This window comes from Salvelinus fontinalis, chromosome 4, assembly GCF_029448725.1.
Source record: "Salvelinus fontinalis isolate EN_2023a chromosome 4, ASM2944872v1, whole genome shotgun sequence".
Classification (NCBI taxonomy): Eukaryota; Metazoa; Chordata; class Actinopteri; order Salmoniformes; family Salmonidae; genus Salvelinus; species Salvelinus fontinalis.
This window is the reverse complement of record NC_074668.1, coordinates 71160527-71173803: the sequence shown is the minus strand read 5'-3', so window position 1 is coordinate 71173803 and position 13277 is coordinate 71160527. Positions and strand designations below refer to the sequence as shown.

The following is a 13277-nucleotide window of genomic DNA, read 5'->3' as shown; positions in this document are numbered from 1 at the left end:
TGGAGACGCATGAGGTGGCGCACAATTGGCCCAGCATCGTCTGGAGAGGGTTTGGCCAGCCCGGATGTCCTTTACCCATCGCACTCTAGCGACTCCTGTGGCGGGCTGGGCGCATGCACGCTGACTTCAGTCACCAGTTGCACAGTGTTTCCTCCGATACATTGGTGCGACTGGCTTCCGGGTTAAGTGGGCAGTGTGTCAAGATGCAGTGCGACTTGGCAGGGTCGTGTTTCGGAGGAAGCATGGCGCTCTACCACCACCTCTCCCGAGTCCGTACGGGAGTTGCAGAGATGGGACAAGACTGTAACTACCAATTGGATAACGCGAAATTGGGGAGAAAAAGGGGTAAAAAAATATTATAAATAAAAAAGTCACCTTGTCCTAGAGAGATTTACACAGTTATCAAAATGTCACGCCTGGGTAAGCCTACACGAAACACAGCCCTTATTTGAACTGTTTCTAAAATCCCCTATGGGAAAAATGAATTGCGGAAAAACAATTAAAGCAGGACAATTAACTAAGAGGCAACTCAAATGAACTTTGATCGCTTTTATTTGAATTTTTACATTGCTATAAGTTACACTTATTTTTCATGCCACAAGAGGTACTGGATCTGTCCAAATAGGTTCCGAACGGAGAGGTGTCAGATCCTGTTCCGGCTCAAATTAAGCACTGACCTTAACGCTAACCCCTAACCTTAACCCCTAGCCTAGCTAACGTTAGCCACCTAACTAAAATTCATAACATATCATACGTTTTGCAAATTCATAACATATTGTAAATTTTGCAAATTCGTAACATATTGTACCTTTTGCAAATTTGTAACATATAATATGAATTGTAATTCATAACATACCATACGAAATGGGTGATGGAAATCCACAAATTAATAACATACTAAACGTAACACAACATCACGGATTTACGTACAAAATAATACAAAATGCTTTGAGACCAGGTTGAGTGCTGACAAAATTGTAAAAATCCAACCCTTGTAATTTAGGTGCAGTATGAAAGTAAGGCGATGACAATTAGGTTACAGGATATGAGCATTAGAGGTAACATATTTTGAGGTTCATTTTATTTTATTCATTTTAGCAATGTTGCTTGCGATAAGGTAGCCGTTGTTCCCATAGTAGACAGACCAGGCGTATTCAACTCTTACCCTACGAGGTCCGGAGTGCTGGTTTTCTCTTCTACCTGATAACTAATTGCATCCACCTGGTGTCCCAGGTCTAAATTAGTCCCTGATTAAAGGGGAACAATGAAAGCAGTAAAAGCAGTGGAATTGGCTTCGAGGTCCAGAGTTGAGATGGAGATAGACAGTACTATGGTTGCTTTAGGTATCACTGACCCTGAATAAGTTAGATATTGGGCTAAAACAGCTAGCCCTTTAGGTCAATAATATGCTTTTTTTATTAACATTTTGTTGCCTTTATAATCCTGAGAGAAATTGAACTAGCTAGTAGGTAACTAGCTAGTTATACCTAGGTAGCTTACAAGGTTAACTGACTTTTGTCAAAGTGAACCTCATTGTGACTAGCTACTTCTTGTCCCAGGGCTCATGCAAGCCTGCACACCCAAATATCACTCCAGAAACGTCAAAATAAGAAATATTGAAATGGCTAACATTGTAGACCATTTCTCCTCTCTTGCTGCAGCTTTATGTCGTCTCGAAACAACAGAGAAATGCTGTGAAAAGCAGGGTGCTGCAAACGTTCTAAAATGTTTTGTCACCACCCAGTGCTTGTTTTATAGATTTCTTTTGTCTTCACGCATTGAGGGGGTTTGATTAATCTCGCCCGAGCGCCCGTGTAGGCGTGTTTTGCACCGTGATTTACACCTGGTTCCCACCCCTCTTTAGCTCATTTTTGCCATGGAACTTCCCCAGGCTTCCCGTTTTAGGGAAGATGATGAGGCTAGGTTTGATACAACTCCTAGCTTGATTATTTGGTTTTATCCTCGCCCAGAATCATATTTTATTTTAGTGATTGATGGCAGAGTTTAAACTAAACACATATGTTTTATTAAATATATATATTGTAAGTGGCTAGAGCAAGTTTGATCCTAGACATGTATTTTAAAATATATATATTTAACCTTTATTTAACTAGGCAAGTCAGTTAAGAACAAATTCTTATTTACAATGACGGCCTACCAAAAGGGAAAAGGCCTCCTGCAGGGACAAGTGCGGGGATTTTAAAATGTAAAATAAATACAATATAAATATAGGACAAAACACACATCACGACAAGAGAGACAACACAACACTACATAAAGAGAGACCTAAGACAACAACATAGCAAGGCAGCAACACATGACAACACAGCATGGTAGCAACACAACATAACAACATGGTAGCAACACAACATGGTAGTAGCACAAAACATGGTACAAACATTATTGGGCACAGATAACAGCACAAAGGAAAAGAAGGTAGAGACAACAATACATCACACAAAGCAGCCACCGTGTCCATGATTGAGTCTTTGAATAAAACTGTCCCGTTTGAGTATTTGTTGCAAATCTGATGGCTGAATAGTAAAGAACATCTAGTCGCTCAAGAGCACCCTGACTTGCCGATCTATAAATTATGTCTCCAAAATCTAGCATGGGTAGGATGATCATCTGAATCAGGGTTAGTTTGGCAGCTGGGGTGAAAGAGGAGCGAATACGATAGAGGAAACCAAGTCTAGATTTTACTTTAGCCTGCAGCTTTGATATGTGCTGAGAGAAGGGCAGTGTACCGTCTAGCCATACTCCCAAGTACTTGTATGAGGTGACTACCTCAAGCTCTAAACCATCAGAGGTAGTAATCACACCTGTGGGGATAGTGGCATTCTTCATACCAAACCACATGACCTTTGTTTTGGAGGTGTTCAGAACATGGTTAAGGGTAGAGAAAGCTTGTTGGACACTAAGAAAGCTTCGTTGAGCCTTTAACACAAATTCTGTGGAGCCCTTGAGCCAAGCCACTCACAATGCTCAGTACAGACTCAGAATGTTGTAGTGCTTTGTTAAGGACCACTGGTAAAGTAACATCCATGGCCTTGTATAAATGTGCCATTGATCTCCTTCCACTTGGTATAGGAGAGTCAGTTCCATTTCCACATCTTTGAAGGCATGCTGATCCAGCTGCTTGGCTAGATGCCATGTGTCCTTGTCAGTTAGGTTGTAAATAGAAACATGCAGAGGAAGCCTTTATAGAGTCCCCTAGCTGAGGGCAGAAACATGTCATGACATCATCATGCGCTGGATGATTAATTCAGACACTCAAGTTGTATTTTATACTCTGCCACTTCACAGGAGAATGGGTTTTAATTAAAAAGATGGCTCTTGCATGGGTGAGAAATTTTTAATTAACACCACATGAAAAACAATGTGCCTCTCAACCAATTGAATGTGTTTGTTTACTCTAAAATGAAGTGTTGCTGGATTGAGGAAGAAGAGGGTATTATTATTATTTCTCCTCACACCTTTCCTCCCTAATGTTTCTCACATTCAGAAGTCTACACCTGGACTTTCCACACTCCCCGTTCAGCACCATCTATGGAGTGCCCATCAACAGCCCTGGGACACTCTACCCCTCTGAGTTGCCCCCGTCATATGAGTCTGTGGTGGGGCTGGGGATGGGGATGGGGATGGGGCAGACCCCTGCCAGTCAGGTGAGTATCACTACCATCCTGCCCCAATAAAAGACCAGCCTCTTTCTAACATTACACGTTCTCTATTCACAGTTAGAGTAGTTTAGAACCCCTCTCACTGTTTACATGCACATTGTAAGAACACATGCTAAGAAAGGCATTTTGACTTCAGAAGAAGTTGTTGTATGAGATCACAAAGAGAGAAGAAGTACACAGAGAGAAGCTAGCTAGTTAGAGACTCAGTTGAAGTTTCTATTTGGGTTGAGGATTAGTGAGGTGAGAGGATTTTATGCTCCTCTCTCTCTGTGTAAATAACTGCCACAGGCTCTAATAAAAGAGAGATAATAAAGACGTGTAACATTTCCTTATGCAGATGACCCAATTCACTGCTGACCTCATAAGACAGCAGCACACACATACAGTGCATTCACAAAGTATTCAGACCCCTTGACTTTTTGTTACGTTTCAGCCTTATTCTAAATTGGATGAAATAGTCCCCCCCCCCTCATAAATCTACACACAATACCCCATAATAACAAAGAAAAAACTGTTTTTTAGATTTTTTTGCAAATGTATTAAAAATAAAAAACTGTAATATCACATTCATTTACATAAGTATTCAGACCCTTTACTCAGTACTTTGTTGAAGAACCTTTGGCAGCGATTACAGCCTCGAGTCTTCTTGGGTATGACGCTACAAGCTTGGCACACCTGTATTTGGGGAGTTTTTCCCATTCTTCTCTGCAGATCCTCTCAAGCTTTTTCCGGGTTGGATGGGGAGAGTCGCTGCACAGCTATTTTCAGGTATTTGCAGGGATCTGGCTGGGACCTTCAAGTACATTCAGAGACTTGTCCCGAAGCCACTCCTGCATTGTCTTGGCTGTGTGCTTAGGGTCGTTGTCCTGTTGGAAGGTGAACCTTCGCCCCAGTCTGAGATCCTGAGCGCTCTGGAGCAGGTTTTCATCAAGGATGTCTCTGTACTTTGCTCTGTTCATCTTTCCCTTCATCCTGACTAGTCTCCCAGTCCCTGCCGCTGAAAAACATCCCCACAGTATGATGCTGCCACCACCATGCTTCACCGTTGGGATGGTGCCAGGTTTCCTCCAGATGTCACGCTTGACATTCAGGCAAAAGAGTTCAATCTTGGTTTCATCAGACCAGAGAATCTAATTTTTCATGGTCTGAGAGCCTTTAGGTGCCTGTCATGTGCCTTTTACTGAGGAGTAGCTTCCATTTGGTCACTCTACCATGAAGGCCTGATTGGTGGAGTGCTGCAGAGATGGGCAGAGATGGTTGTCCTCTAGAAGGTTCCCCATCTCAACAGAGGAACTCTGGAGAGCTGTCAGAGTGACCATCGGGTTCTTGGTCACCTCCCTGACCAAGGCCTTTCTCCCCTGATTGCTCAGTTTGGCCGGGCGGCCAGCTCTAAGAGTCTTGGTGGTTCCAAACTTCTTCCATTTAAGAATGATGGAGGCCACTGTGTTATTGGGGACCTTCAATGCTGCAGATTTTGGTACCCTACCCCAGATTGGTGCCTTGACACAATCCTGTCTCGGAGCTCTACAGACATCTCCTTCGACCTCAGGGGTTGTTTTATTCTCTGACATGCACTGTCCACTGTTGGACCTTATATAGACCGGTGTGTGCCTTTCCAAATCATGTCCAATCAATTGAATTTACCACAGGTGGACTCCAATCAAGTTGTTGAAACATCTCAAGGATGATCAATGGAAACAGGATGCACCTGAGCTCAATTTCTAGTCTCATAGCAAAAGGTCTGTATACTTATGTAAATAAGGTATATGTTTTTTTTTTATACATTTGAAGTCGAACGTTTACATACACTTAGGTTGGAGTCATTAAAACTCGTTTTTCAACCACTCCACACATTTCTTGTGAATAACAAACTATAGTTTTGGCAAGTCGGTTAGGACATCTACTTTGTGCATGACACAAGTTATTTTTCCAACAATTGTTTACAGACAGATTATTTCACTTATGTATCACAATTCCAGTGGGTCAGAAGTTTACATACACTAAGTTGACTGTGCCTTTAAACAGCTTGGAAAATTCCAGAAAATTATGTCATGGCTTCTGATAGGGTAATTGACATCATTTTAGACACTTGGAGGTGTACCTGTGGATGTATTTCAATGCCTACCTTCAAACTCAGTGCCTCTTTTCTTGACATCATGGGAAAATCAAAAGAAATCAGCCAAGACATCAGAAAAACAATTCTACACCTCCACAAGTCTGGTTCATCCTTGGGAGCAATTTCCAAATGCATGAATGTACCACGTTCATCTGTGAAGAAAAAGGTACAAAGTATCTAGATCCACAGTAAAACGAGTCCTATATCGACATAACCTGAAAGGCCGCTCAGCAAGGGAGAAGCCACTGCTCCAAAACCGCCATAAAAAAACAGACTACGGTTTGCAACTGCACGTGGGGACAAAGATCGTACTTTTTGGAGAAATGTCCTCTGGTCTGATGAAACAAAAATAGAACTGTTTGGCCATAATGACCATCGTTGTGTTTGGAGGAAAAAGGGGGAGGCTTGCAACCCGAAGAACACCATCCCAACTGTGAAGCACGGGGGTGGCAGCATCATGCTGTGGGGGTGCTTTGCTGCAGGAGGGACTGGTGCACTTCACAAAATAGATGGCATCATGAGGCGGGAAAATTACGTGGGTATATTAAAACAACATTTCAAGACATCAGTCAGGAAGTTAAAGCTTGGTCGCAAATGGGTCTTCCAAATGGACAATGACCCCAAGCATACTTCCAAAGTTGTAGCAAAATGGCTTAAGGACAATAAAGTCAAGATATTGGAGGGCAATCACAAAGCCCTGACCTCAATCCTATAGAAAATCTGTGGGCAGAACTGAAAAAGCGTGTGCGAGCAAGGAGGCCTACAAACCTGACTCAGTTTCACCAGCTCTGTCAGGAGGAATGGGGAAAAATTCACACAACTTATTGTGGGAAGCTTGTGGAAGGCTACCTGAAACGTTTGAACCACGTTAAACAATTTAAAGGCAATTCTACCAAATACTAATTGAGTGTATGTAAACTTCTGACCCACTGGAAATGTGATGAAATAAATAAAAGCTGAAATAAATCACTCTCTCTACTATTATTCTGACATTTCACATTCTTAAAATAAAGTGGTGATCCTAACTGACCTAAAACAGGGAATTTTTACTAGGATTAAATGTCAGGAATTGCGAAAAACTGAGTTTAAATGTATTTAGCTAAGGTGTATGTAAACTTCCGACTTCAACTGTATATTTGCAAAAGTTTCAGAAAACCTGCTTTTGTTTTGTCATGGGTTATTGCGTGGGGTACTGTGTGTAGATTGATGAGGAAAACAATTTAGTTAATCCATTTTAGAATAAGGCTGTAACCTAACAAAATGTGGGAAAAGTCAAGGGGTCTGAATACTTTCCGAATGTACTATAGGTGTGATGGAAAAAGTCTCATTTAGATGAGATACAGAAGACACATCTTGTCTGGTAGAACATCAGAGCGGGTATAGATTTCAGTTTGATGAGTTTAATGTAACATCCTGTTTTTCCTCTGAACTCAATCATGGAGGTACAATTGTTGTACACCTGGAGAAAATGTGAGATGTCACTTCTTCAAGGAATATAGTTGGTTTCCTATTGAATGCAGCTGGGACGTTCCACCAATTGGGTACCTTTTGAGAAGTGGAACTTGGTAAAGAAAATAACATTTGATTTAATCTAATTTTAATATTGTCATTAAGAGCACATGTTCAACTTCCTAGAAAACATGTTTTCCTATCTCTTGAGGTTAAATTTAAAAAAAAATCTATAGTAATTGCCTATAAGTGCCAAATATAGTAACAGGGTTGACTGTAACAGGGTTGACGATTTCATCTTAAATCAGCCATACATCCCCTTGTGACAGGGGGGGGATGGAAGCTTGTTGTGTGCAACAGGGAGTGCATTTGAATGCAACCTTAACAAAAAATGCCATTCAATCATTGGCGCAGTTATCTGTTCAGGGCTGAGTGGTGCTTTGTGGCTCTCCTAAGACAGACAAGGTCTCTTGTCTCTTACATGACAGTGAAGGGAAACCACAGGAGACAAAGACATAGGAATCCAATCTATAACAAAGCTGGGTCGTTCCACAAAAAGAGTGCCCTTTGTGTGCCTTTGATATTTTAAGAGACATTGTGCACCAACATTTTAGAGCAAAAATATATTGTTTGCTCTAAAATGTAATACCAAAAGGCTTCCCCTCATCTTTTAGAGCTCTGCACAGATCTCCTGAAAATGATCTTCTAACAAAGATTCTGTGAATGAGGTCAAATCAATATAGAGTTTTCTCACCTGAAGTACATGCCTTTGAAGTGTTGATGCAGGGAAAGCACCTGAGGGGACTGGCTGCTGTTAGATGTATGCCTCATAGGGGAGCAGCTGCAATAGAAGGATCTAGATTACCCCTGAATAGACACTCTAGTTGCTCATCTCTAGCAGGTTGACAAGAATAGAGGTATGGACCCGAAATGATCAGTTTGTACAGGTGACTGCAGCTTATGAACGGTAAGACTGAGGTATTGTATTGGAACATACTTTATATTAAATGGTACTACAGACACTACACGACATTACATGCTTCTAAGACCCTGATTATCCTTTTTCGTATTCACTGCTATGATTTCGAAATACTCATCATGATGGGATGAGAAAGCAAGCACACATAACACATAACATAATAAGCATTCAATTATTTAAGAAAACCACATTACAGTGACAGTTCACCACCTCTAAAATTTCAATGGAATTCCTGATGTAGAGTGGGTGATGTGTGCTTAGAGAGCTCTCTACTGGCCAGAGTGTGGTACTGAGCACATGGTTGCCAGATGTGTCGGGATGAAGCAGCAGCCTCTGACAGATGTTCTCCAAAAGGATTCTCTGCCTCTCCCACCTGTTCCTCATCTTTAACAAGGGTTTCACTAATGGCAGATTTATTTGGTTCCCTCACTCACTATCCCTTTGGAAATGTGTGTCTCCTTTGTTAACTGTAAGAACTAATCGTGTGTGTGTGTGTGTGTGTGTGTGTGTGTGTGTGTGTGTGTGTGTGTGTGTGTGTGTGTGTGTGTGTGTGTGTGTGTGTGTGTGTGTGTGTGTGTGTGTGTCTGTCTGTTCATGTGCTACTCTCTGCAGGTCACTACCAGCATTGATCAGTCCAGCCTCTGTGAGAGAAACGCCACAGCTGGTCTCAGTACTCAGGGTAAGGAAGGCTTAATTACTATCACTACAGCCACCCCTCCCACTACTTTGACTGTGTGTGTGAACAGGCTGGGGTATCTCACCCATAGGGTTGAGACATGTTTGATATCTATGCCTGTACTGTAATTTGGTGCAGCTGATGCTTGTGCTCTCCTGTGTCTTGTCCCAGCCTCGGTGGACAGTGCCTCTCTAATGGTATCAGAGGAGGTGGCAGAAATTCCAGACCACAGTTGCTCCTCAGAGGATCTCTGTTCCCTGGAGGTGCAGGGCTCTGACTCCTCTCCCTATAGCACGCTGCACACCGCCCCCACTGATGGCAGCTGTATCAGTCTAGAGCTCAGTGCCCGCTTCTCCCACCGCCACCGCGGCCTGGCCCGGCTCGACTACACTGGCTACAGCGAATCCTCCCACACCCAGGACTCCATACCCCGCTCTCCAGACTGGTCCATAGAGAACGTCAGCATACTGGAGCACGAGGAGCCCAAGGGAGGAGCAAAGTTACACGCAAACCTCAGAGAACGAGCCAGTAGGAAGCAGCTGATTCTTCCTGTCCCTCCTACTCCTCCCTACCTGCCCTCTGCCTCCCCCTCTGCAGCCACAGCCACAGCCTCCGTAGAGGTAGCCTCAGCAGCCCAGAGCCTCCCTGCCTGCCCCTCCCCGTCCCCCCCTGCCCGGCCCCGTGGCTCCCGGCTGTGCTTCAGTGTGTGGTCCCCATCCTCCTCTTCCTCCTGCCCGGCCTCGCAGCCCCCTTCTACCTCAGCGCCCGCAGAGCGACCCCGCATGCTCCGGTCGGGCAGGAGGTATCGCAAGCTGGCTCGCATCGTACGCTCCACCAGCGACCCCATCTCCTGTACCTCCATATCTGGAAGTACGTGAGTTGTTCCTGTGTCGGCACGGCATTGTTCCCCATGTGTTGTTTAGGAAAGATCCTGTCATTACTGTTGAGATGAACCAGGTTAATCAGACCACATAGGCAGCTAGCATCACTTCATTTGGTGAAATGCAAATAATATACCTTAGCATAAGTACTTGTTCACCATAAGGCTAACATCTCCCTCTGCAGGTGACAGCTGTGGCTACCCCTCTGCAAGCAACCCTCCTCCTGAAGATTCTCCTCAGACTTCACCAGAGCAAGGTAACGTCCACCCCACCAGAGCCTTTTACCACCTCTCTACTATGTACGCCTTTCACATCTCCCCACCTAACCTGGCAGTCTACACATACCCCTGGTGAAAACACCCATTTAGCGACTCGTAGGTGAAAATAGCGTTCGCCTACAGAATGTGCAAATGTGTTGAATATGTTGAGTACCGCCTGATTGGATGTTGTTGTATGTTTGTGTCTTTGGTGTGTTCAGAGTCTACAGAGGTGGCAGCTCCTCTCCACGCCACTGCCAAAGTCGGCACCCGGAGTGGTAGGAAGCAGAAGGAGGGGAGGAAAGTGGACATCCGCCTCAAACCGCGAGCCCTGCACACGGTCTCCAACGAGCGCCCACACTCTCTGGCTGACCTCAAGACGTATAAAGACACCAAAATCCTGGTGGCCAAATTCCTGGAGCACACCAGCTGCAGTCTACCTCCAGAGGTCCAGCAGGTGGTCAACAGCATCAAGTATGTCATCAAGTCTGACGAGAGACACATGGAGGAAGCTATATTCAGTGCCAATGTCATAGATCAGGTACGTCTATCGATGAGCATGAGTATGAATGAATATGAAAAATAAGCTGGTCTGATATCTTAATGAAACCATTGTTGGATCATTCTGGGCTAAACTGTTGGTCAGTGATATTGATGGATGTGTTTGTTTGTGTCTGTTAATTTGCACAGGTGATGACACAGTCACAACGCATCATCGGCAGCCCAAGGAAGCGTGCCCATGAAGACCTGCACCTCCAAAGCTGTGGGGCCTTGAGTTCCCCTTTCTCATCCCTGCGCCGTCCACCTACAGCACCAGGGCCTCCCAACCCCCCTGCTCCCCTGGACTCCTCTCCCTCACCCTCTGAACGCACTCAAAGCCTTTTGTGTAGAGAGACCATCCTTTGACCGCCCTCCCTCCCCACCAAGGACTCAACCCCTATATCTATCTCATAGTGCCCTGTGAGACTGTGCCAAGACATTAGCAGAAACAAACTCAGTAAGTCATGTCTGGACTGGATTGGCTTCTCTTCTCTCTCATATCAAAAACACCAGAATGTTCTTTTCTCCCTCAGGGGATTTTTTTAACAGTCTCAACCTTGTAAAACACACTTGTAAGCCAACTAAATGGAGATGTCATGATGAAAAACTAGTGCTCTACTTTATCAAAAGGAAAAAAACAACTTTGTATTAAAACTGTGAACTGGACAGACTTGGGATGGTACTAGCTCCTGCAGACTTTGTGGATTCTAACTCTGATTGGCTGAATACTGTGTGCCACTGCAGGACAGAGAACTTTACAAAAGTGGATTATTTAACTTACCTCAATGTGTTACAATTCTTATCAGTGTTACAATAAAATATGACTTTCTATGTTGTAGTCGACATCCTTCTTTCAACAATGGTATATCAGTTGAACATTACATACATTTTTAGGAGGCATGAGAGGCGCAGAAGTCCATACTTAAAGAAGATGCATGGCGCAACTAAATAGTTTAAAAGAATAATAAAATACTGTATCAATGTACAAAACACACAAATTGTGTCATATTTTTTAAAACCTTGGTCATTGTAACTTACGAAATATCAAGATCTTGCGGTTTTACAAACTATTCTGAATCAGATAGGTTGCCATCCAATTGGCAAAAGATTTTCAGGTGAATATTCTAAAATCTGCATAGAAACAATATGCACATTTTCCCAACAGCGGTGTTTCCATCAAACTGACTTATTAGCGGATAAAATGCTGTGCGTGATGACGTAGTGTACATAAAATGACTTTTGCACTTAAGTTTTCATGTTCTGAATAAATCAATTGAAGTTTAAAGGGATAGTTTATCCAAATTACAAAATTACATATTGGTTTTCGTAAGCAGTCTATGGACAAGGTATGACAGCAATCCACACTTTGGTTTAGTTTCCCTGGCACTGTTTCCATATGTTAACCTTTTAAGATTTTTGGCACAAATCCCATTCAAGTCATGGGACATATATTATACTTTTTCTGGCGTCATTTTCAAATCATGTGAAAGTATCTAAAATTGATTGTGAACCTCAAGAAAGTCACTTAAAGATGTTTTCAACATTTTCTCTCATTGATCCAGACAGGTGAGTGTCATCGTGACATGCAGCACTTTAGGGTGGACCCATGTGTGAAATTAGATGACATTTTTTCCGGTACGGGACTGTGTGTGCACACCCCAAAAAATGATGGGCCTAATCAAAGAACTACATATAGAATCCCTATTAATTCAATAGGATCTCTGTGGGCCTAGTCGTAAAGATTTATAATTTAACTTTTAAAATTTACAATATTACCTTTTATTGTGGCATAACGACAACCAGTCATAATGTTCTCATCTGATTCTCAAACATTCACTTCAAAGGGCTCCTTTACTAGGCACCCGCGCACATTCATCCACTCGCAACATATTTCCCGCCTCCAAACAGAGGTAAATGGAAAGGGACATCTGTTACACAAAACACCAAAAGGTGTAATGACATATGACATTTGGTGATTGTCATTAGGCTAGAATGTATGTATCCACTGCTGTCCCACGTCTCGGGTTTCCGGCACTACTCATCTCAGTTTTCTTGACATTTTGTTTGAATTATTGTGATAGACTCATGTTTTACCAATACCCCCACTGCCCTACCAACTAACCCTAGACCCTTTAAAACCTCACCCCTATCTGGTACTACACCAGGCCTGCAGCCTGGGAGGACGGTACACTATCGTTCAACACACCTTGTTAACTCTTCTGCAGTAAAATCACATACACCCAAGTACTTTTCTGCAGTACAGTTGATAACGATGGGTATGAACCCTAAGAAACACACTTACTGAAGCACATGTTATTCCTATCAATCTCTATAGGCCTTATCCTACTCACAGGGATCCTCTTAGAATCCCTCGCCCTGGACCCCATCTTCCTCTACTACTCTCTTAACTGCCTTATCATATGACACCTTCTGTACTACTCTGATCCTGGCAACCTCAACCTACCTTTCTCTCACCCGGACACTTCTGATCTCCAGCACCATGGGTACCTCTAGAGTTAACACACAACTTTTCCCACCAATACTACATATTCCGTTGTCACATTTCCTCCTGTAAACTTATCACATCTAGGAATCTTCCTCCTACACACTGCTGCAACATGACCATACACTTGGCACCTGAAACACGGCAGCGGGTTCGGCACAAAACCTCATACTGGATAACTGATATATCCAAGCAT

General features: G+C 43.2%; 1 protein-coding gene across 1 annotated transcript in view; it reads left to right on the top strand.

Annotated features, from left to right (window-relative positions):
• Window positions 1–11409, top strand: part of LOC129854314 (protein ENTREP2-like) — a 134763-nt gene extending 123354 nt beyond the window's left edge. Inside the window, exons 7-12 of the mRNA XM_055921218.1 lie at window positions 3506–3665; window positions 8837–8903; window positions 9072–9770; window positions 9966–10037; window positions 10260–10579; window positions 10729–11409. Coding sequence (XP_055777193.1) covers window positions 3506–3665; window positions 8837–8903; window positions 9072–9770; window positions 9966–10037; window positions 10260–10579; window positions 10729–10944 — 1534 coding nt within the window. The 3' untranslated portion in view covers window positions 10945–11409. The remainder of the gene's footprint in view (window positions 1–3505; window positions 3666–8836; window positions 8904–9071; window positions 9771–9965; window positions 10038–10259; window positions 10580–10728) is intronic.
• The last annotated feature ends 1868 nt before the right edge of the window (window positions 11410–13277 follow it).